The sequence below is a fragment of the Argiope bruennichi genome, chromosome 6 (genome assembly GCF_947563725.1).
Source record: "Argiope bruennichi chromosome 6, qqArgBrue1.1, whole genome shotgun sequence".
Lineage (NCBI taxonomy): Eukaryota > Metazoa > Arthropoda > Arachnida > Araneae > Araneidae > Argiope > Argiope bruennichi.
The window spans coordinates 64,396,660-64,421,836 of NC_079156.1; the positions used below are offsets into that span (position 1 = coordinate 64,396,660).

General features: G+C 25.1%; 2 protein-coding genes across 8 annotated transcripts in view; one reads left to right on the forward strand and one right to left on the reverse strand.

The window, feature by feature from the left end:
- Positions 1-7,067, reverse strand: part of LOC129971669 (solute carrier family 12 member 4-like) — a 36,538-nt gene extending 29,471 nt beyond the window's left edge. For 2 of the 3 annotated variants that reach the window (XM_056085638.1, XM_056085640.1), the window contains exon 1: positions 19-319. In XM_056085638.1, the coding sequence (XP_055941613.1) occupies positions 19-229 (211 nt within the window). In that variant the 5' untranslated portion in view covers positions 230-319. Of the gene's footprint in view, positions 1-18; positions 320-6,788 lie in introns of those variants that run through there. The other variant, XM_056085639.1, reaches the window with a different exon arrangement.
- Positions 167-20,895, forward strand: LOC129971670 (probable E3 SUMO-protein ligase RNF212). 5 transcript variants are annotated; one of them, XM_056085643.1, is made up of 17 exons: positions 167-242; positions 7,703-7,818; positions 7,897-7,958; positions 9,250-9,324; positions 10,841-10,897; positions 11,833-11,900; positions 11,999-12,058; positions 13,400-13,431; positions 14,245-14,281; positions 14,386-14,422; positions 16,475-16,538; positions 16,695-16,743; positions 18,385-18,471; positions 19,244-19,293; positions 19,578-19,612; positions 20,324-20,364; positions 20,692-20,895. In XM_056085643.1, the coding sequence occupies exons 2-17, from the start codon at positions 7,713-7,715 to the stop codon at positions 20,714-20,716; spliced, it is 885 nt and encodes a 294-aa protein (XP_055941618.1). In that variant the 5' UTR covers positions 167-242; positions 7,703-7,712; the 3' UTR covers positions 20,717-20,895. The 5 variants fall into 5 exon arrangements, with proteins under 5 accessions (XP_055941618.1, XP_055941616.1, XP_055941619.1 ...); XM_056085641.1 differs by lacking the exon at positions 167-242 and adding an exon at positions 391-535 and having other exon boundaries at positions 20,692-20,892; XM_056085644.1 differs by lacking the exon at positions 167-242 and adding an exon at positions 7,186-7,206.
- The last annotated feature ends 4,282 nt before the right edge of the window (positions 20,896-25,177 follow it).

A 25,177-nucleotide genomic window follows, 5' to 3' on the forward strand; every position in this document is an offset into this window, starting at 1 on the left:
TTTAATATAACGTCGTACCTTTCAGCAAGGATTGCAAGGCATTCAAATCGTTTACCTCCCTTTCACAAGTTTCACAGGGTACCACCGGAGTTGAGTTCTTATTACTTTCAGGCGTCTTCTCTACACGCTGAATCTCAAACTTTTTACCCACTTTCAAAACGGGAGTGGATTCGCCGCTTTCATCCATCATATCTTCAACATCCATTCCCTTAACTACTTGTTGAGGCATCAATCTTGCTCAGGTAGCCTGAATTCACGTTATACTTTATTTACTTTATCCCCGAACAAATTGACAGCAGACAGCAACCTACCAGCTGCCGGTTCGGTCAACAAAAGGTTTTGGTATGCGCATGCGTTTGTTTCCAAATTCTAGCTAACGCGGGATGTTCCACGTGTTACCATGACTGTCTGTTATTATTTCCACTGTTGCTTCCTGTTAGGTTAGATTTATCTTCCTATTTTCTTCCATTTCCACTACGATACGAAGACAGAAATGCAGTTCTATATAAAGGTTCATCCCCTTCCTTTGGAAATGGTAACGAAAAAACTTTTCTCTATGCTATACCTTTGTAAGCATATTTTCTAAAAAAATTTAAATACAATGGAAGAGGGAATACTCATATTTTATGTTGAAAGTAAAATTGCAGAAGTACTTTTTTATGCTCAGGAAAATAGGAAAAGCAATAATTTTACAAAAGGCAACAACCTTTCTGATGTATTATTTGAAACAGTATGTCTTGGTTCCTAACAATTCAAACCAAACTAAAGCATTATAAATTAAAATATAGAACTTAATGTCTATTTAATTTTAAAAGTTGTTAACAATAAAATTTTTGATTAAAAGTTATTTTAAAAAATATTACATGTAATTCTTTAATTTTGTGTTATCTTTTTTTTTTTTCAACTCAAGAAAGAAAATAAGTACTTTTATTAAATATTTACAGCATTTTATATCAATCTTAATGCTTGAAATACCTTATATTTTCTATATAATAGGGAAAAACTGTACATTCACATCAATATATATTTTCATCTAAATTAAATATTCAGTAAATTAATCATTTTTGTATTGAAATAAGCATAATGTCTTATTACTTTCAGTTTAACTAAAACTTAAACTAATTTATCATTTTCAATTGCTTGATTGAAGTGTTACAGTTTTGAGACTGATCTTGTTCAGGAACCTTGAATGGTAGATTAATTTTTCCATTATCCTTGTTTGGTAACTTCAGAGTTAGGCAGCTTTCATGTTTCAAATGCCCTATTAGGTTTTAATGAAAAGGCTAAAGATGCATAGAACATGCATACTCTGTAGAACAACTAAGAGTTGATGAATTTAAAGTCATTTTCATTTGTAAGATTATCCAAGGATGTTTAGATTATTTATGTCTTGACTATTTTGCTACTAAATGTCTAAACTATTTTATTATTTCATATTTCTTCCTCCATTGTTTTAAATATAACTGCATATTATAATATAACTGCATTTTTTAAAACCTTCCATTTATATAATGTAATGATGTTAATTTTTAATTCATTAATAAATTCTAATGATACCAAAAATATCATAGGTTTTAAATGATATCAAATGTCATTTTTTCATTAATGAGGATATTGAAGCAATCTCATGTTGAGTATATCTGATCATCTCAACTAATAACAAACGTGAATGTTATGTGTGTGTTGATACTGTATAGAGCAAAGAATTTCATAACTACCAAACTTGAAATATATTTATTTTGGAGGATGGAAATGTACACCTCAGAGAGATCTTTAAAAAAATTTTAAACAGAATTAAAAATTAAATGAAATTTTCAGTTATCTTACTATAAAGGCCAAAAATATTGCAATACAAAAATGACTTAGGAAAAAAACTATCAATTATATCAAATTTCTTTCTATACAATTTTTGTTTTGTTAAAAAATATTTTAAGCATATTTTACTCCAATATACTTCATTGTTGAAATGAAACTCAAATTGTTTTTATTGCTACAATTTATATTTTCCTAGTTGATGATCGCCATATGAAGATTCAATTTGTTTTTCTACATTAAGTAGATTTTGATAGAGGCATACTAATTTTTTTCAATTTTGTTGTATAATTAATATTTAACTAAAGTATCAAGCATTTTTAAAGGGCTTTGATTTTTAGATACTGCTTCTTTCTCTTTTGATTGTTATATGATATATACAGATATAAATAGAAAAATAGAGAGATGCAGAGCATAATAAACAAAATGGCATAAGGCTTTTAAAATAATATGAATTGCATATTAATCAAAATTTGTAAATTAAAAATATTTTGCTGTGAAAGCTATTAAAGAAAATTAAAAATGTTAGCAATTATTATTGTCAGCAGCAAACCAACTGCCCTCTCCCCCAAAGGCAGCTAGTATTTCATAAATTTAGACACAGATCTTTTTATATCTATTTTTAAATAAAATTATAAATATAAATGTTCTAACTTTACATTTCATAAGATAATTTATAAAACATTCATTTATAGTGATGACTGTCATCAAATATTTATAGTTCTTCACAATAATTTAAAATGTACCAAGCATTATTTAAAATGAATTTTTGATAATTATGGTACAAAAATATTGTTTCACTCTTAATTAAATAATTGGTTCATTAACTGCTTTTAAAAAATGAATATTTTTCTGATTTTCTATTAGTTTAGTTTTAATTATTCTAAACAAATTATTAGCAAAAAAAAAATTCTGTGCATGATAATAATATACTATGTTATGTTTTAATAAATGGTGCAGAAAATTTCTTTCTATCATCAAATTTCTATATCTACTTCATAGATTGATATAAAGTGAAAAAAAATCTGGAAAATTCAATTAAGGATCCTACATATTATTGTTGTTAACAACTATTTTTCTCTAATTAAATACAGTCTAACAATGGTGAATAAGTCATCAGTGGAATGATTTTTTACTAAATCATTCTCGGTTTATGTTAGAGCATACTGTTTTTAAAATGAAGTTAAAAGGTAAATGGAAATATAATAAGCATTGTGATAGGAGCGTTATATAAAGCTTCCTTAAACCATTTTTTCCCCTTCAATTTTTTTAAAAATCTATTTAATCATGTAGTAGAATCACAATTTTTCAAAAAAAAAAAAAAAAAATCATTTTTTTAAGGAAGGAGGGGAAAATAGAATCTGAAAAAATAGCACTAGAGTTATAAGCAATTTTATTTATAGACATTTTAAATATTAGAAAAAATATATATTATCATTTGATTTCTAATTGTAGAGCTAATATTTAGACCCTGTGATTGAAAAAACTGAATTAAAGAGTATCATTTCATTAAAAATCTATCAAATTTATGAGGTTGATACTTGTGCCATCTATGGTAATACAACTTTTGCATTAGTATGGCACATAACTTTGGAAATTCAAATGCTGGTTTATATATCAAAAAAATAAATTAACACAGTTTAAAATAGGAAGTTCTCTTTCAAGTCTGTTGTTGCTATTGAATAAGGTATAGTTCTAAATTAATTATCTTTTTAATCATTTGAAATAAGAATAAAAATTTAACTTAATAGAATAACAGTTTAAAATTTTTTAAAAAAAATCTTATTTAAATTGTTACAAAGCCATTTGAATGTAGGGATATTTGCAATATTATACATAATTGCAATATTATACCATGTTGAAACGAAAAATTATAATAGAGTAATAGATTAATATTATGAAGGTATTCCAAAGTTTGATTTAAGAATCTCTACCTTATGGAAATTTAATAATTGCATATGCTGGTAATCTGATATTGGGCTTTGAAATTTTAATTTTAAAGTAAAAATTAAAATATTTGTGTGACATTTTATCATGTAGTTTTTCTGATATCTAAGTAAAACTGATTTTGTTCTATATTTTCTAAAAAAAAAATATCTAAAAAAGAAAAAATTCTAATACCATCAATTGAAAAACTCAGAATAAAAAACAACAGGATAAATTAAGAGACTTCAATTTATCCTGTTAAAAGATTTTCAGAGGTGTTTTTCGTACTGATGCTACATTGTACAACCGGCAAGAAATAAGGTAGAAATTATTATGTTTGATATTCATAAATTTTGAAAATTTAGATTAATTGAAGGAAAAACAACAGAGATAATTAAGTTGCTGTCATAAATGAATCTATACTTATAAAAAAGAAATGTTTATGTGTATCTGTTTGTGTATTGTCTATCATACTTATAGCCATGAAATTTGGCATACAGATAATCTTAATGGTGACTCAATGTATCTCAAAGCCTAAATTTTAAAATTCAGAGTAAAAAAATTTTTTGTTTAATGTTATATTTTTTTTCATGTATTTCTCTGTAATGTGGATTCTAACAAAGGTAGAAAAAACTTTGTCCTATCAAAAAAGAGCAAAAATTTGTGTTCCATAGAAATTTGTTTTGGTCCTCTAATATAATCTACTAAATTTTAAGAAATTTTTAAATTAGTCACTTTTTCTAAAGAATTTAAAATTAAAATTTCTGCATCCAAAATTTTGTTTCCATTAACTTTTCAAATTTTTTTACATTACCATTTGATTTAAAAAAAAATAACCATCCAAATACCTTCATTGATTTTTAATTATTTTTCAAAGGAGTTTAATGATTTTTTTTTTTTATTTTTTTTATTTTTTTTTGCTGATTTAGTGTCGATGAAGAAAGAAAAGAATGATTTGTCATATTGTCAAATTTGTTTATCTTCTTTTAACAACAGTTTGCAAATTTGGATTATTTATGAGTATGAATCGGCAGGAAGTTTGGGATCAAATATAAATTGGATTTAAAAATCTGGATGCATTAAAATAATATTGCAAAATTTAGCCTCATCAAAAAACTGCTTGAAAGAGCTAGCTTACTCCAAATTTTAATGTATTGTTAGAATGAGGCGGAAAAATAACTTTCTTTCTGAAAATGGAAAGAGAAATTTTATATCACAAATTTATCTCATGAGAAAGCTGGTAGAATATTAACAGCTTATCTGAGAATCACAAGCATATATATGAAATAATGAATTTTTAAATAAGTGCAATGCTTTTTCGAAACTCACTATATTTCCACCCAGAAAATGCACCATGAAATAGTTTTTCCAATTTCTTTAGAAAATACAAAATAGTCAGGAATAGGCGACCATTAATGACACATCTGGACATCATCTAGATATGAAATTAAAATTTTTGAAATCAATCCAGTGGTTGGAGCTGGTGAATTCTGTCGTAAGTTTTCACAAAAAACATACAGGAGTTTTTTTCGTTGCTTTGAAATTTTAAAGTGTTTCTTGTTTGTGTTGATTTTGCTAACATCATCATGTCATAGGCAATGCTGTGCAAGTACTGCTAGTGATCAAACAATTAAATATTATATCTATATTTTACATGAAATATTGTTAACAATATTTGTGTTAAATTGTCTTTGTTACATATGATATCTATATGTTACATGTATAAAAACATTTAACTGGGTGTGGCTGGTGTTCAATCCTGATCTTTAGGGCATTAATAATATAAATCACTGATGGATTAAAGCTGATTAAATCATAAAAGATGCCTTCTCTAAACAAACTTATGCAGCTAGTTTAGTCCAGGCTACAGTTACTATTAGTCCAGGCCAATACTCTTCAATATCTTTCTGAATAGCATCTGTAAGAATCAGCATCTCAATTATGCATATATTATAGTGAGATTTGGGGCTTCATTTACTTAATTAATAAAAATTACAAAAACAACTTTAGATATTTTAAATGTAATTAATGACGATAGAGGGAAGAAAAAAAATGTGAAAGTTCTGTTTTGAAAATTTTAGAACAAAACAATTTAATAATACATCTAAAACTTTTATCAAAAAGAATTCTTCTATCTGGGAAATTAAATTAAAATATCACTAATAGTTTATTGCGTGATAAGGAAAATTAATCCAAAAGAAATTAAAGTTATGGCTATAAGATTTTAAGAGGCGAATACAAAAGGAAATTATTTTAAAGGCAAAGATAAATTGAATTTATTACATGCATTTATTCTGAAAACCAGAACTGGTTCTAAAAGCAAAGTTTGTATCATGTCATTTCCTTACTTTATAAAACAAAGATTTTCAAACTTTTATTCGATATGAATAATAAATATTATATGTATCATTATAAAGCATTTTCTGATTAAAATACCAAATTGGAATATTTATATTCAAAGAATAAACCATTTTAAATTTATGTCAGTCAATTATATTGGTAGAGGGAACTTTTACATCGTAGTGAAACTCAATATGAAGTGGTTTTGAATTGTTGTTCCAAAACTGTTAAGTATTGAACATTATTATTATGCTCTAAGTTAAAACTTATCTATATCAGGTATAGAATAAGCTTGATTGGGACTCTGGGCATTCAAATTCTTGGAGGAATCAAGTGAAAGTATGACATACATGAATTTGTGATTTTGATTTTTAGTACTTACATTTTATAATAGCATAACTTTGAATACCTTAATTAAATGAAGAATGATTCTAAATAAAAATAAAAATATCCATTACGGCAGATCTCTATGTTGAATTTTTGACACCCTTTCACGATATAAACTTAATTATATTTAATTGAATTTAAGTCCACTTTTACTGTGTAATGACGCTAAATATTTGCTTGAATAATGCTACTCTGTTGATGTTGTTTAATTGATGAAATTAGCTTCTTTCCGTATTCTTTATTTATTGTCAGTAAAATGATAGAAACTGATCGTTTTGGGGTTTAAATGGCATTGTTTACATTTTTTGCCACGTTAAACTTACCGTAATACACGTCGTCTTGTAATCTCGCACTTTCATCGGTATATTGAGTAGCACCGTAATTTTTGTCAATGCCAGGGCTCGTCTGATTTGCTGATTTAGTTACAGTAAATCTTTCTGACATCTTAAATTCATTTATTTACCTCTCCAAAATACACACATAAAATTGAAAGCAACCGATCACAACGACACCTACATGATAACTGTCAAATCAAAAATTTCAGCCCACGATCAAAATAGGTTATGGTTTTGGTTTTACTATCATAACCATGTTGCCATGCTATTGTAAATATTTACATCCTTGATGCGCGTTTCTGAGTTTTGATTATAATGAAAGTTTAGCGAACAGAAAAATGCTATAATTTTAAAATTGTTTATAAGCATAAGGTTTTCTAAATTTCTGTTTCCATATATATGTAAGGTATTATTAATTCCATCTTTAAATATACATAAAGGCGTTTATTTTTATCACTTTTTTGAATTTCTCATTCTATATTAATGAGCTATTAATTTTTTTAATATTTTATAAACTTGGTAGGATGTTTTTAGTGCGATTTTAAAATCTGTAAAAAAAAAGAAAGAAAGAAAGAAACTGGCAACAGGAAATTTTACTGGAAACGAAATATGAATCACGATGTAAAACTGGTTTTGTTTTACATTCGGTTTGTTTTCCTTAGCTTAACTTGATAATAATTCTTGATATTATAATATTTATTTTTATCGACGTATATGCTTATTTCTATTTTCTTATTTTGTATAAAAATATTTCGATTTCTATTTGTGTATGTGGAATTAGATTTTTAATAATTTCGTATTCTAATTTGGCATTAAAGCTTTAATAATTTATAATTTTCTTGAAATTCTTTTTAAAAATATTTATACTGATTTTAAACTTAATTTTATTTTTATGTTATTAGCATCTGAAATATGGATTGGATTCATTGCAACAATTGTTTCGGATTACCTGATGCAGAAAAAACTTTTTATTTAACCAGTTGTGGCCATATTTACTGTAAAGATTGTGAAGAACAGTGTAGGTCAATTTCATCTAAAAAGGACTTTCATATGTAACCTTTAGTGAAATATTAATTTAAATTATATTTTCTTGAAGGTGCAAGAAGCAAGTGCAAACTCTGTGGGAATCAATGCTCTACTATAGTTCTTAGTTCATCGGTAATTATTATTTTATATTCATCAGTTTATTTTTTTATAATCTTCAAAATTATTTTTTCCTTCTACTATCTTTTTATAAGAGATATTATAGTGATTGTTTTATAAGTATAGAATTTAAACATAATTCATAAATAATAGCTTTATTGTTTTTGAGATTTGCACTTGTTTTGATATTTTGATTATTTGTTCTCAAAAACTTTTTGGAACTCTCTTGTTTTTGTATTTCTTAAAATCAGTCTTATCTCCATAGTTGTTACATTTCAATTATTATATTTTTTGGGAATTTTTTGTTCCAAAGTAAAAATACAAATAAATAATGAAAAATACATAAAAAAAAATGTTTATAAGAATTCAGGCATTTAAAACATTACTATTCGCAATTTCTCTTTTTCTTTGGTACAGTGCTTTAGTATAAGCTTTACTTTCTTCCTTTTTTTTTTTGGAGGGGGGAATTTAAATATCAAGTGTGGATGTATTTGATATATCACTGTAATAAATAAGATATAATTTTTAAAATTAATTTTTTTAATCTGTTGTAGATATAAATATTCTCAGTGGTAGCAATTCAAACTAAAAAAAGATGCTTTTCTTCCTCCCTTTGTAATATGTCGCAAAGAAAGAAAAAAATTAATTATATTAATGTAATTTTATAATTCATACCATAAGAAAGTAATTCAAAGAATTGTAATAAAAATTTAAAAAGTTAGTAATATGTAAATTAAAATTATTTGTGAATTTAATTTAAATAATTTTGAGGAAAATGAAAGAAAACATATCCAGGATAGAAAAAATACCTTCTTGTTCAAAGAAAATACCTTGGTGACTATACTGTAAAGTCACTGAATGACAATGACAACTTGCTAATATATAAGCTATGGAAATATTGCTAATATTGAAGGCAATTTTTTTTTTATTGACTGGCTATTGCATTTTAATATTTTAATGAATGAGCATTCTGAAGGTGTACTATCAATAATATATCTCATCCCACTGTATATACTTGCTCAATACTGTAAATCTCCTCTCAAACTCAATTTCCCAACCCATGTAGAATTTTTCTGAAACTGTTGATATTTAAACTTTTAATTTGTATTAAACTGTCATAGCTTTTTATCGAAATTTGTATGAGTATTACAATATTCTTTTAGTATTTTTTTGAAGAAATAATGATTACTTGTTACATAATCAATTTAAATAGCATTTACTATCCTTTTTTTTCTATTTGAAATAAAATTGAAAATTTGGTAGTTTTCTTATTTATTTTCTCAATGATTCGTTTTGAATGATATAGTTAAAACCTGATGTCCAGATGTATTTTATTGATCCTGATGAACTCTTAAAAAAGAAATTAAAAGAAGTTCATCAAGTAAGTTTTGTATTTTTTTAAATGAAGTTTGTAAAAAAAAAAAAAAAAATCTTTTTTCAAACTGTATTAGTAAGTTTGTAATTTTATTAGTATTTATGTTCTTGTTGTTAATGTACATATTGCAGCTTGTTCTTATTATATTCTGTGTTGTGTTTATTAATTATATATGTAAAATGCTGATGAGTTTTTTGTGAGACAAGATAATTTTAAATATTAAGATTATCATTGTATATTTGTTCAGACAATTTAAAGAAAAAGACACAGGTATTTTAAGAAATAAATATTTTACCTTGTTATCAAGAACAACAATAAATGAAACTGTAGGAAATAAAAGAAAATTAATTTTAAGACATGAATAATCATTATCATTAAGTAAACAAACTGTAAAAGTTCACATTTATTTTTATATGTTTTTAATTATACATTTTGAATTTCGATAGCATTTATAAAATATTATTTAAAATTAGAGCTGCTTTTATTTTATCAAAAAAAAAAAAAATCTAGCTGAAAGGTAAAGAAAGAATGCTTTAATACACACAATTTAATATTAAAATTGGTGTTGTAAAATATAAATAAATATATGCTCTTAATGTTTTTATTTAATTAATTGGCATAATTTTAAATAGTACTGTTTGAAATTATATAGAATATTTTTCTGAAAATGATTTTGGCTAAATTTAAAATGTACTATACCAAAGAAGAAGAAAATTAATGTTTTATTTATACAAATCAAGCCATTTTCCATATTCACCAATTTAAGAAACTGAAATTATGAAAATATATGTTTTTCATGTAATAGAAATGCTTAAAAAAATGTCGATGTGAAAATGGACGATACATAGTATCTTCAAGTATTGGCAAGGGTTGATTTTCATTCAATTTATAAATTCCTTACATGGATATTACCAAATATGATAATTTTTTTTCTCTGAAGCAACATGGTTTAATATGTTATATAGACAAGAAGAAGAAAATAATCATTGCAGATCAATCCATTGTGGTCTTAGTTTCAGTTTGCATCACTCTACAGAGTACTTGCAAGAAGAACAACTGAATAGGGGTTGGGAACTAGTCAGTTAGATAAATTGGCCAATTTTTCATTGGTAGAAAATTGAAAAGATATTAATAAAAAAAACTCCAACTTTAATACCCATGCATAGATCTGTTTTTATTTAAAGAAAAAAAGTTTTAATGAAACTGTCGACCTTTTTACAGATATAAAATAAAAGAACTTTTGCTTGTTTTCTTGTTGCTAAAATTTCAATTTTATATACAAATTTTGTTTCATTTCTACTGTTGCAAGTAATATAAAAGGAAACTGTTATTACTATTAAACTGATGCGATTTAAGTTTAACCTTGACTTGAACAATAAGATGATATAAATTACTGCAAAATTCCATTCCAGTTTATAAAATTTTCTTGTATAATCCTAGTTAAAAAGAATAGCCATAAGAATGTAATTAATCATTAATATAATTGTATGCAAAAAATCTTGATATATTTTGTATATTATAGGTATCAGAATTTCAGAAAAATCATCGTGCTAGGCTTTTAGCACATCAAAGAAAACAAGTATTCAATTTCTGTTATTTTTATTATCATTCTATCTTTAATAATTGGTTTAATAAATATGATCATTTAAACCAATACAGTATTTTGTTTCATTTTTCCTTAAATGTATAACATATGAAATTTCATTGTTCAATAATATTGGTAAGAAAAAATAATGATGAATACTGCTATAATATTATTTCTTTTATCATTAAAAGTTTTATATATAGCTTTTCTTCAAAGACATTTAATTAAAAAAATGAAAGCACTTAAATATCTTTTAACCAGTAATGTATTTTTTATTTAAAGAGTTGTTTATAAGTTTCAGAAATATTGAACTGGTTTACTTTAAGAGGCCAATGTTATTTTTTTCTACATAAATAAATATCTTCTTAAAGACTTTCATAAAGTTTATAAATATCAGATGAAAGATATGTTCATGATGTTTATTTTAGAAAACTAATATAAAACATTTTTAATGAGTAAATTTAGTGGGAAAAAAAAACACAAGTAATTTCATGTTAGACTTTTATAGATATCTTTTCTAAAAGTTACAATGACTTATAGAAATTATTAATATTCGGATATATTAAAATCGATATTTTGTCAAGAGCTATGAAAATTCTGATTATATTTAAACTTCAAATTTATAGTTATTGCAATTTCACTTGTAATTGTTTTTTCCAAAATTATACATTTTTGAAGTATTTCTTATTTATTTCTTCTGTATTCAGTTTTTTTCTCTAAGAGATTTTATATTATAAATTATTTCTATTACAGTTAATAAGAATGAAAAACAATGATAAACTGAAATTTCTTTATCAGCTTCAATGTGAATAGTCTTATTATTTCTAAAAATAGGAGGAATTTACATTCATATTTTTTATATGTTTCTACTGCTTCAGTAAAAGCAATTTTTAAAAGCTCCAATTAATAACATCATTGCTTTATTTTAGCTCCGAAAATTCAAAGCAGTAAAAGAAGATTTTCGAAAACTTTTAAAAAATCTGAAAGATTTAGATGGGTATAAATTTAAAAATATATATTAAATATATTTTAACTTGTAAAGGTTTTAAATAGTTTTTATCATACAATTTTTAAAGCAACATTTATTCTTTGTAGAGAAAGAAAAAAACTAGCACATGAAAATGACACTTTGAAAAAATATATTATGATACAAAGGTGAGTACTAACTGTGGTCTTGCTAAAGTTGGGTTATTTCTGCTTTTTTTTTTATATATATATTTTTTCTTCTGAAAATTTAAACTCTTATCTTTATTAAAAAAAAATATCTTACTCGGGAATATTTTTTACTGAAATTCTGTTTTCAATTAGTTTTATTTCATATAGTTTCATGATGTTGTAATTATATTTTCAATTTGAAGCTTTTTTCTTCTACTTTTTAGCTTTGGAAAATAATTTTTTTTTTATTAAATTGTAAAAAATCTATAAGCAAGCATTCGGTATATTTTATTTAAAGTTAGCATTAGATTATCATATTTTAAATTATTAATGTTTCATATTATGACTTACTCGGTAGACTGTAAATTTAATAGTTAAATTAAGAACAAATGCATACTTATATTAGTTAATTACATAATTACATTAATTTCTACATTATGATGATTCATACTTTCCCTGCAACTGCTATGGAATTTCCGTAATTGCTGCAGAATTAATATATAACCAAAGATTGCAATAAACTGCAAAAAATATGTACATATATATATATATATATGGGAAAAAAACTACAAAAAAGTATAAATGGAAAATTACAAAATATACTGAAAATACCCTTTTTCTGAATCTTTTCTCACAGTAATATGGATAGTGAAAGTATTCTTAGCATGGTTAAGGGGGGGGGGGATACAAAAACACAGGAATAGCTCCTTATAACAAAAATTACTCTGTGAGTTTATTATGATATTAAATTGAGCAATTAAGACTTTAAATATCAAGCAATTTTGTTTTTCTTAGGAAACAAAGTTGTAAATGTCTAATAAATAATGCTGATTTATTTTATCAACAAAATCATGTTGTGATTTTTTTTTAAATTATTTTATTTACATATTTAGCCAATATTAAATGTCTTAAATAATTTTGAATAATGTTTGAAAATATTTGCTTTAACTTGCTAAAATTCTTTAAAAATATCTATTCTTCAATAATTTATTGATATTACATTATATGGAATATATCGGTAAGAAGTGCTACTGATAATTGGGTGATCAATGTTGGAGAGAGAGTGTTCATATTTCAAAATCTCCTACGTTTATAAATTGAAAAATTAACCTAGAACATCTTAAGCAAATTTGAATTGATATTCTAATACTCTTTGGGAAAACATGAACTATATTAAGAACACAAATTAAATATATCAATTGTCAGGAAGGGAAAAAAAGAGTACACATTTTGATACATAAATTTTATAAATGCATTTATGATTAAATTCTTAAAATAAACTCGGATTCCTTATACTAAAGCAGTTTTATTGTAACTAATGATTTTTTTTATCTCTTCTAGGAATGCAGGATTATCTGAATCCTCAAGTAAAGGTATCTTTATACAAGCATAATGCATCATTTTTAGTTTTATTTTAATTTTTCAGAAAGAGAAGAATAGAAGTTTAAGAAATGGCCCATTTAATTAATGGTCCCCTAATCATTTAGAAAAAAAAGTATCAATAAAAAAAGTTTTTATATCTTCTGTTGTTAAACATAGGATAGTCTAGATCCAATTAAATGTCAGAAGTGACAAAAAAATTGTGCAATATCATATGAGTATTTTGATACGTTAGGAGATGACTGCATTTTGTTTCTTCATAATGGGTGATTAAAAATATATCAACAATGAAAGTAGTAAAAACAATGTATTTTCAGACAAAATCATGTGTATTTCAATGATCTTTTTCAATCAATGATGTGTTTCAATCTTTTTTTTTCTCCACATTTGCAGTTTCTTCCCTATTTAGCATTTTGTATGCTTTATAGCCACACTTTTTTATGACTGTAACAACACTCTTGTAGATTGTTTTTTAAAAAAAACTAAGTATTGTAACTGTAAGTAAAAAACTGTAAGAATATAATTTTAAAATCAAGCTGCATTATATTCATTGGATTTTACTACATGTGCAATAGTTTCCAGAATATTCCAGTAATACTGAACGTGTGATTGAATTAGTTGCTATTACTTATTTGTTACTTTCAACTGCTACAAGACAAACAACAATCCCCCTCATCGAATACACTTGTATATCTTAATTCAAATGTCAGATACTAACTCATGTGAGCCATAGTATGCTCTGTATTTTGAAAATGTGCTTGTTATTTTATTGTCATAAAAATAAAACAAAAAAATTTTCATTTCAGGACATTCAAAATCTCCATATGATAACACTACACCTCGGTAAGTCATATTATTTTTCTTCATTCCACCATCATCTGTACATTTATTTATTTATTTTCAAATTGGCATGTATTTAAGTATTTTTTTTTTTTTTTCTTTTGCAGTTCAAATCTAGATTCAGTTCTTTCAAAATTTATTGATGTGAGTAGAAGAAAAGTTACATTTTATATTATGTAAATTTAGATAATATGTTAATAAACTTGATCCTCTATTCTCAAACTTAATCTTCTATTCTCAAAAAATAATTGTCATGTCTTATATATATTATCATATTTTATTTATTACATATTGAATTAATTTATGTATTTTATTTGCAATTTATTATTAAGTTTTCAATTTCTAACTGAAACAATGTTTTGTCTATAATAAAGTATTCAAATACTTCAAAAATTTCCTTATTAAATATTCATTGATAATAGAAAAATACCTCATTTATAAAAGAATTAAAGTGTAATGTATGCAAGAATAGCATTTCATTTCTGAATCATATTAATATTGCTGCTTAATCAGTAGCTGAGCTTACAGCTCAATTTGTTCTGATTGTTATGTTTTAAGGTTTCTACAATAATATGCTTTTTTTTTTAAATTTATTATTCAATAATATTATTATTTCTTCATTTCCATGAATTTTGTGACTTCATAATTTTTTGTATGCAAACACAAAAGAGCTCTTTATATGCATCTAAATAACCTAATGCTAAAGACAAAATATGTGATAAATAATAAATTTCTTATCTTGTGAAATATTTAATATGAGTATATGGGCATCTACTTGAAAATATTCATTTTTAAATCCTAGATAAGCAAATGAATACAAATAAATTTTTTTCCCTTTATCTTAATTTTAGATCATGTAATTTTTAATTACATAAAGATTTTTTTTTATTTTTCATTTTGTATGCTTTATTAATATTAGGTAAATTGATAGAAGATAGCCATATTTTTTGTTGATTGTTATATAAAATAATTTCTTTCATTAATACAAAATTAAATTTATATGTATATATTTTATTCTTTTTATTTATTTATTTATTTAACTGAAAGTATCTTTGTTCTAAATATCTTTTGGTCTTTTCTTCCACAATAATGTAGTATTCTCGTTTTATATTTTGATCATACATTTAAAAGGATGTTTCAAATTTCAACATTTAAAACATGAATCATAGTTATTTAATTGTCTTTTCTGAAATTGACTAATTAATATGAAATAGTGTATAATCACTTGTGAAAAGAAATTCTTAGCAATTTAAACTGAAAATGCTCAAAATGAATTATTTATCTGGAAAATCTACATCAAAATCATTGCATTATTGATTAGATGTAAGAAGATTCAATGTTTGACTCTTGTTAAATTATTGTAAAAAATATTGAATACACAAACAAAGTACTTTTTATTTTCTGTTTTTGGTGAACATTTATTTAAAAGTTAAATCAAAAGCAATTTAATATTTAAACAAATTTTTAAAAAATCATAAGAAGTTATTGAGTTGTTAATGGCTCGATAAAAAAAATTATCTTACAAAAATAAATTTTATTTTTAACTACACTCAAAATTTTGCATGAAATTTTCTTAGCTATGAATCATTATTATAAGCGATACCACTCATTTTAATATGTCTAATTTTGGTCATACTAAAATGAGTTTTCATCAAAACTTTTCCATGTTTTAATTTTAAATATATAATTATCATTTTCATTTTATTATCAGTTCAGCCAATTTCATTTGAATAATGAAACTTTTTTTAGCAAATATTTTTAATCAGGGATCTTCTCATTTATAAATATGCAGAATAGATCAAAATTTTAAATTTCGCATATCTGTTCCAGCTAATTGTCAAACTTTTTTCATTTCAGTTATTGTTTCTTTCTCTCTCTCTCTCTCCCTCTTTGATTCAATGTGTATTTAATTATCTTTTGTGATTTCAAACCTTTTTCTTTTATTTGAATTATTTTTTCTGTAATTAATGTGCTTCTTTATTGTTATTCATTTTTTAAAAAGCATAAATTGCATTTTGGATTTTGGTATTATAAGTATTACAGATAAAAAAAAGTTATAAGTAATTAGTTTTGAGTGTACCAAGACATATATACATTAAAAATTATTACACATGATTTTGTTTACAAAGTTCTATTCTGATTTTTATATTGACTTACTAAATATAAATAATATGAACAATAATTACCTTCATTTAGAAATCTCATTCTGGAAAATCCGAAAGAATGTGTGTTATATCGCCTCCAAAGGATGGAAAATTAGGTAATCAAATTTGCATGCTTTTACATGATTACTGAATTTACACATTACTGAAAATTATACAAATGAAAGTAAACTTTTATAGTATTGTTTTTTAATTTGTAATAAAATTTCATCCTGATAATTATCTTCTCCAATTAATTCAAAATTTCATTTTAGGTGTCATATATGGGACTCCATCTCCAACATCAGCTTTACAGAAGCTCAAGTATGAAGAAATTAAATTGATTTTTAGAATTGATATTAAAACTATTGTATTTATTTCTTAAATAAAATCTAAGTTATACTAGTTCCTGATAAAAAATTTGAAAATTTTATTATACATAGGAAAAAACTTTTCATCAAAAGAATTCATTAAAAGTTTTACTAATTTTGTAGTGATACATTTGAATTATATCTTTAAATATATGGTTATTGTGAAATAAAATATATTAGACTTTTCTCTGTTCTCAAATTAGTTTTCCAGACCTAAATTTATCAAAAGTAACCATTCCAAGCAGATAATGTAATTCTACAATAATTTGTTGATAAGAGTTCTTTCAGTAATCTCTTTCAAAAGATTTTAATTTTTTCTAAATTTAATGGAATTGCATGTAATACTTATTGCTATTATTTTTACTAGTCAGTTTTATATGTTTGTAGACAATAACATAACTAATTTGAAAATGTTAATATAGGGAATTATTGCTTTATAGAAATATAAAAATGCCCATTAAATGAGATCATTTTAAATATAAATATTTTAAATTTATTTTCCCCTAACTATCACTTTACTGTTATTTAATCTATGTAAAAACATATTTAATTTTGACCAATCACATTTTTTTTTATTAAATCAGAATATTAACTTGAATGAAATAAGATTGTTTTTTAGAATTAATTGTCATTATAAATGTATCATATGGATGGCTATAGCAGAAACATTCCTTAGTCCATCTGATCTCATGAACTTAAAGAAAAAACCATTTGCATTTTTATAAAAGAAAAATTTTACAGTCTTCAGATGTTTTTAAAGTAATATTCTGAATGAGATATAATGTTAATAATTAGATAATATATAATGTCTTTTTTTTAATTTATACGTCTTGTGTTCAATGAGCAATGATTTGTGCCTCGCATTTATATTGTTTCCTTTCAAAAGAAATTGATCTGTTGTCGAAAAAATTGTATTTTTTTAATTATAATTAATGCTTGGAATACAGTCCATATTTATATTTACACTTCTTTAATAAAATTTTGGCACATGTTAAAATGTCTTGGTTTTTAGGAACATATGTATGTATAATTTTTCTTTCCTTGTAAATAAGTTAATGCCATTTTTCTCATAAATTTTTAAAAGGGATATGAAAATTTAGAGGCTTAAATTTGAATAATAATTTTTGTTTCTGCAGTTTAAGAAGACTAACAAAAGGATTACTGCACTCTCTAATTGTTAGAGATAATAAAAGGCTTATGGAGTATTTTCATAGTGCAATTATATTATTCTAAATTCATTAGAAATCCTTATCTAATTTTCTGTGATTTTAATAACAAGTTGTGAGTATTGAACAAATTTTCTTTAATGTTTCAATTTTAGGAACGGCATGTTTTAATCTTATGAATGGCTTCAATATATTTTTTAAAATCCTTATATATGTAGTTACACATGAGACAGGCATTTAAGCTTTAATTGATGTTTAATTTTTTTTTTTTTATTAATTTCATTGAATCATATTCAATAATTACAGAGCAACTGTCTTAAAAATTTTAATTAAATTTAAATGGTCAAATGGTTGATTTTCAAGAACAGTTTGGTCTGCATTTATGAATAATTGTTGAATTTTTTTATTTAAATCTTGTTTTTTTACAGCTTAAATGCTTCTCGTTCTATCGAATCCTTACAGAAAAGAGCTGGAATGCAGTTTGATACTCCTTATTCATCACCAGCAAGTATTCAGTAAGTATGGATATAAATTATATTAATTTTATTTGATGAATTATAGTTGTTAATAAATTTCAGGACAGTAATGTAGAAGGACTCTTCTTGAATGCTTGCAATCTCTAGTATATTCTAGCAGGAAAAAGAATATGCTTACAAGGAAAAAATAAGATTTTACTTATAAAGAACTGCAGATATAAAATTCTTCATTCACAAATTGGAAGTCACAAAAAATTCTAGAGGCAATAAAATGCAACCTGCAAAACGTCAGAGATTATACATGAGGCATGGAACTTCTCAATTAAGATGTACTTCCATCTATGGCAGAATAATAAGCTAAAAGGATGCTTCTAACATTGGAACCAAATATTTCTGCATGCCTAGAGCAAATGTACTGAAAAATCAGCATGATATATAGGTATAAATAGATTCCTTAGCAATGGATTGTTCAATCTTTACTTCATATTATCTGCATATCTAGATGATAAATTCTGCAATGATGATTTCAATTCAATAATAATTTCAAGGTAACTAAATATGAATATGTCGAGGCCAGATGAAAATTGAAATTATCAGCATGAAAGTACTGAATCTCAGCTTTAATATGTTTTACTCATTTGTGTAACAATTGATTTTAAAAATTGATTCTTTCTGCATCAATGCTATATATATTTTTTTAGCTAAATATTTGTTTTAAATATTAAAAGTGGTAGAAAGATGTCTTTTTATCTAGTAAATTATAATTATATAAATAAGACAATAACTCTTTTCATTCTCTCTTTTTCAATAGCACATCTGCTTTTGTGACACCTGAAACTCCTGCATCTTTAAGTCAAAATGGTAAAAAAATTTAAATTTCTTATAAATGCAGTTAAGAAAATATTTTTAAAAATTATGAAATACTTTAATTTTTTATAATTTTGAAAATATCACTTGCGTTTTTATTTTGTGTGCAACATTATAATTTCTTATTGAATTGTTAATGTTTGTATCACGGTATTTTTCTATTAAATTTATTTACAGTATTTAAATTTATTTGCACAGTATTTTACTTATTTCCCACCTTTAATCCTTTAAATTTTTTAGCACTAATATGAGTAATTTTGTACTATTTATACTTTCAGATCTCTTTAAATCTCCCACAGATCAAGACAGTAAAGTAAGTTTCTGTTCCATCTTAGTCATTTACTGCCATTAATGAAAAAAATCAACTTCTTAAATTCAAGTCAATTAATAATTTACCTTATAATTCAATTATTGATGAGTAGGGGCATTCTGAAATTATTTGTAATGTAAAAATTTGGGGGCACTTAGTATATCATTCTAACATCATTGCTTTTTTTATGAATTATATTTTGTTAATATATTAAGCTTAAGAAGCAAAGCTTTGTATCCCAAATTCCTATTTTTCTTTTTTAAGTGGCAAAGGGGGGAAATGAAATAATACGCCAATTGTAAGAATTAATTGGGTGAAAAAGAAAATTTGAAATTTTATTTCTCATTTTGTTCTTAATCAAATTGTGATTCAAAATAGTATCTTATTTGATTCTTTAAAAAGTTTATTGAGCACATTATACTTAAAAAGATCTATTTGAATTATTATTTTAAACTTACATTAAGCATTATATTACATAAAAGTTTATTTGTTTATCTGGATATGAAATTTTTAACACTACTTTTTATAAATTATTTAAATTCTCAGTGAAAAAAACAATCTCGGAAATTATAATTCTCTTTTCTTTTTTTTTCTGTGAAATTTTGTTTTTAGTTATGGTTTTTATGTATTTTCTTTTTATATTGAATACTATTGTTTTAATAGTACTTGCCTTTTGAACCATTATTTGGTAAAGCATTAATTTGTTTGCTTTAGTTTTTACAGTGCCAAAGAATGTCTAAGAAAAAGTTAGTTGTGTAAGTATCTTTGGTATCTATTTATTTGTGTATTTATTTTACTTTTAATTTTATCATTCATAGCTTAGCTTTTTTATTCAAAAACAGAAAAAAGAATGTTACATCTATTTTACTATTAAATGTAAAGAATCTTAAACATATCTAATATTGTATTGCTTACTTTTCTTTACATACATAATTTTTTGTCAAAAGCTGTGGAATCAAGTTTCACACTTCTCATTTTTTCAAAAGAATCTATTGTAATTTTACTACTTTTTAGTCAGCATGCTTTTGTTTTTATATCTTTTAGATGATTTCTTTTTTATTCTGTAATTTTATCTTTTCTAGTCATCCATTTAGTCCAAATGATTGAAAACTTTGGATTTATCTTCTTTTACGGTATGTGTAAATCAGTAGAGGATCCAAACGAATATCTGCTATTTATATCTGCTCTAATCTGTACATGAGTACACATTTGTTATATGTAATCATACATAAATAAATAGGAAATATTAAACTAAGTTATTCTTTTTTGTTTATATTTGTTAGCATTCATTAATTATTAAATCTCATTTCATAAATAGAAAGCGTTTAAATACTTCTTATCTTTACTCATTACATTTTTAAACTTTTTAAAAATGTGATATATTTTTTTAAAATTTAAATATTGTGGTAAAATATCTTTTAAAATACAATAAAAATTGTTTATTTGCTCATTAGCATACTGGAATTTTTTCTTTTCAAAGAATTGCTTGCATGCATTGCATACATGTTATATCATACAAGAAAAATTTTCAAAATCCAGTTTTTAAAAATATTTATTTGTATCATTTTTTTATAAATTTCATGAATTTTAAAATTGAAGATTCTAAAATAAAATTTAAAATAACAGAAGTTTTAAAGCTTTATTGTAAAAGTCATAAAAAGCAGTTACTTATTGGCTGCAAAGTTGATAGAAATCACGAATTTTGTGAGTGATATTTTAAAAGTTTTATATATGTGAGGTAAAATCGAAATGTAAGCCTTAAAAGGGATTTATCAAATATATGTTAAGATATTACTAATCAATACTATAACACTTGAAACTATTTTAGATTATTATTTTGCTAAGGTTTCTGGTATGAAAAAAACATGTAAACAATAGTTTGTTGAATTTATTGCACATCAGGTGTGCTTTGCTAAACTGCATCAAACAATTGGTAAAATAAACAAACATGAAACAAATTTGTAAATTAAAATTTATTTATTTTAAAATATTTTATATTGTTTTTGATAAACAAAAAAGGGAAAATATATTGGTCAATTATAAAATTTAAAATGATAATTATTGATATTTGCTATAATTATTGCATCATCAAAATTGCTTTGGGATAAAAATGGGCACATAAAACTATAGTTTTTCACTTTTAATGAAAGTAATTTATGCTGTTTTATTTTCAAAGAGAAAATAGTTAATCATCAAAATTTTCGACCTTGAGATTTTGATGAATCGCCGTATTTTCGACTTCAGAAAAGTTTCATTTTTGGAATCATATCTACCTGTAAACACGATGATTCAACAGAAACACTTTAAATGTAATGGATGAAATTTAATATACAATCTTTACATTAAATTTGTAAATTAATTTCAAATTTTGAGCATTCATTCTAAAAAATTCTGACCATCCGAGTACAAATGTGCAAAATGACTATGAAAAATTAAAAAAAAAAAAAAAAAAATAGATGAATAAAATATCATATACTGATTAAACATTTAATGCATAGATTTTTATCAAATTTTGAACTCGGTCGTCAAGGAGTTGACCTTTCTCTTCTGAATTTTCGTACACATGCAAACATGACAACAAAAACGCAGACTTAGATAAATGAAATTTAGGTTCATAAGTTTAGCCTCTAAAGTATTCATCCATATCAAATTTTGAATCAAATCTCAAAAGTTTGACCGCCTGTGGATCTGTTCTTTCTCATGCATGGAAATGCGATAGGTCAAAAACGCATCAATTTAAATAGATCAATTTCCATGGGAATACGATTTAAATAAATGAAATGTAAGTCAGCCATCTAACTCTCCGACCCACCACGAAGGCACACTGATTAAAACCATAAAAACTGAATGACGGGACCGCCGCAACAGCAACATTGGCGGGAACTGTGGTTTAGTCCTAAGGGCCGTCACCGGCCACAGTACAACCCTCCCCGAAGGAAGTACGTCCCGTCATCGATGGAAGGAGTCAGATCCCCCACCTATTAGTGTACCCTCCAGGGTGGCAAGATCCAACCACCATGCCGGAAGCATCTCATCCTCATTTCGAGGTGCCCCGTGGGGTTATAAATGAAATGTAAATTATAAAAGCAAAGATTTAGATATATAATCTTATAATTAAAACTGTAGTGTCAACTTTTGATTTTTATCGATCGTAAAAAGGTGTCAAAAATGTATATTCGGTTTTCTTTACTATATACCGATGCATGCTACTTTTTTGTTCGGAGCCCTAAAAAAAAAAAAAAAAAAAAAAAACCTGAGAATTCGTAGTATTTACGAATTGCACAAGCTCTGCGATTTTATGCGTGAGAAGAGAGAAATAACATTTTTATTAGAGAATATGCAAGAAAGTTTGTGGGAGACCATTCTCATTGGTACTTATCTACATTTCTTTGAAAGAATCGATAAACTACTAAAGATTCGATTGATGATGAGCATAATTGCACATCTTCTCTATGATTTTTTAAAGGATGCACTGATCTTTATAATTGGTCGTCAAATTTTCTTGGAATACGATACTGTATATTATCAAAACAGATAAAATCGAATACCATTGGTTAACTGTTAAAACTCTAAATATTTATATTCACAAAATTATGAAATGTTTATTTTCAAAAATCAGCAATTAAACAATCACAAGCAAAAAAGAATGGGATAAAAAATAATCCATTGGAAAACAGTTTTACAACCTATTTATAGAATAAAAGATTTACAAATGAGCACTTTAGGTTTATATACATTTTAGCTCATATCCAATGATATTAAGGAGAATGTGTATTGGCGCTCACAGCACAAACCTTTTGACTTTCGAATTCGGAAATATATGTTTTGGAGAATCGGATTGTGCATCTTGTGGAGCAATTTTTTAGGCTTAAATGAATAGAAAAGTAAGAAGGTTTTTGGCACTTTTCGCGATAACTTCCGAAAATATTATTGAATAAAACTGATTTCAGCCCCATCTTAAAATTTTTAAAAATTGTTTTTTTTATGATTGCCTATTTAATTTCCCGGTAATTTATTACTGAATTTTACATTTTTTTTAAAAACATATATACCCGTATATGTATTTCTAATTAAAATTTTTAGCAATTGTCACAATGAAATTCAAAAGGCTTTCATTGTTTCATTAAAGATTTAATTGCATAATTTTTTTTCCTATTGTTGCGAGTTCAGAAATGAATGCAGATTCTATTTATAATCTGTGTACTGTACATTAGGAATTAGAAAGTGAAATTGCAATATCTCAAAACACAATGTGCAATTTTATTATTACTCAGATTATTTTAAGGCATTATAATGGGATTTGACACCAGTAGGAAGGTTAATGCACACAATAATAAGAACAACACGTGTAAAGTGATCAAAAATTACAGTTTTAATGTCTGTCACAATTTAACGTTAAAATGTCCTTATTGAGAGAATCCTAAATAACGAGCTATGCATATGAAATTTAATTGAAATTAAACATAGCAATACCTTTGAGCTATTTGCCAGATATGGTCAATACATAATAAATGAAGCAAGGATCTCGGCTATTTTCCTTTTGATAGCAAATCTGCAATATCTGGCATTTGAAGCCTTTCTTTTTACTTTCTCGTATAACTACAGAGGAGGTATTGTCATCGTTTTAAAATTCGTACTCGAGATTTTAACGCATCTCCACGTTTCAGACCTTCCTGAGTTCCCAAATACATTTTCGGCATCGTATATGTCTGAACACAATAACTCAAAACGTTTTGAGCTATTCGGTTTATGGACTTACGACCAAGTTTTGAACGAAATTCATTCACAAGAAGTTTGTCTGGCAGTTCGATTATAAGTGAACTCCAAAATGCAAAGAGCTAGTTAGATAAAATTTGGTACAAGTCTAGTATCTAAAATATAGATTCTTATGAAATTTTGAACTATATCTGTCAAAATTAACCATCTATTGATCAGTATTTTCGCATGCATGTAAATACAATAACTGATAAAAAAAATGACCTAAATCAATGAAATCTTGTAATTAGAACTGTAGTTCTGTGACTGATTTTGACTTCATTCGGTTAGCGAAGAGGTGAACAAAATACAGAATCGAGCGATTAATTCAGTAAAAATGTTAGTTACACACCAAAGACGTATGGTTCGTAAATATTGTTCGCTAAAGTCATGCAAGACATTTTCGACTTTACCCAAGGACCATAATTTTATGCCGGGAAGTATAAGACATTTATTAAAGAGTTTGCGAGAAATTATAGAGAAGACCATTCCATTTGTTTACCCTCAAATTTAGGGAGAATTTCCATCGGTGTTAAACTTTGATTGATCATTATCTCTCTCTCTCTCTCTCTCTCTCTCTATATATATATATATATATATATATATATATATATATATATATATATATATATATATATATATATATATATATATATATATATATATATATAAAGCATTATTTTGTTTGAAGCAGAAGCCGTTTCGAAGACAGTGAAGAGACATTTTGCATTTTTACATTCGTTTTATTCTCTGCCGGGAGGCAGGCATTATTTATTTACAAGAAGGCGCGGACAAGGCACGTCCACCACAGCG

Coding starts and splice junctions, on each gene's coding strand:
- LOC129971670 (XM_056085643.1), top strand. CDS start 7,713: ATGGATTGGATTCATTGCAACAATTGTTTCGGATTACCTGATGCAGAA. Junction 7,819..7,896: donor TAAAGATTGTGAAGAACAGT/GTAGGTCAATTT, acceptor ATTTTCTTGAAG/GTGCAAGAAGCAAGTGCAAA. Junction 19,613..20,323: donor CCACAGATCAAGACAGTAAA/GTAAGTTTCTGT, acceptor TGTTTGCTTTAG/TTTTTACAGTGCCAAAGAAT.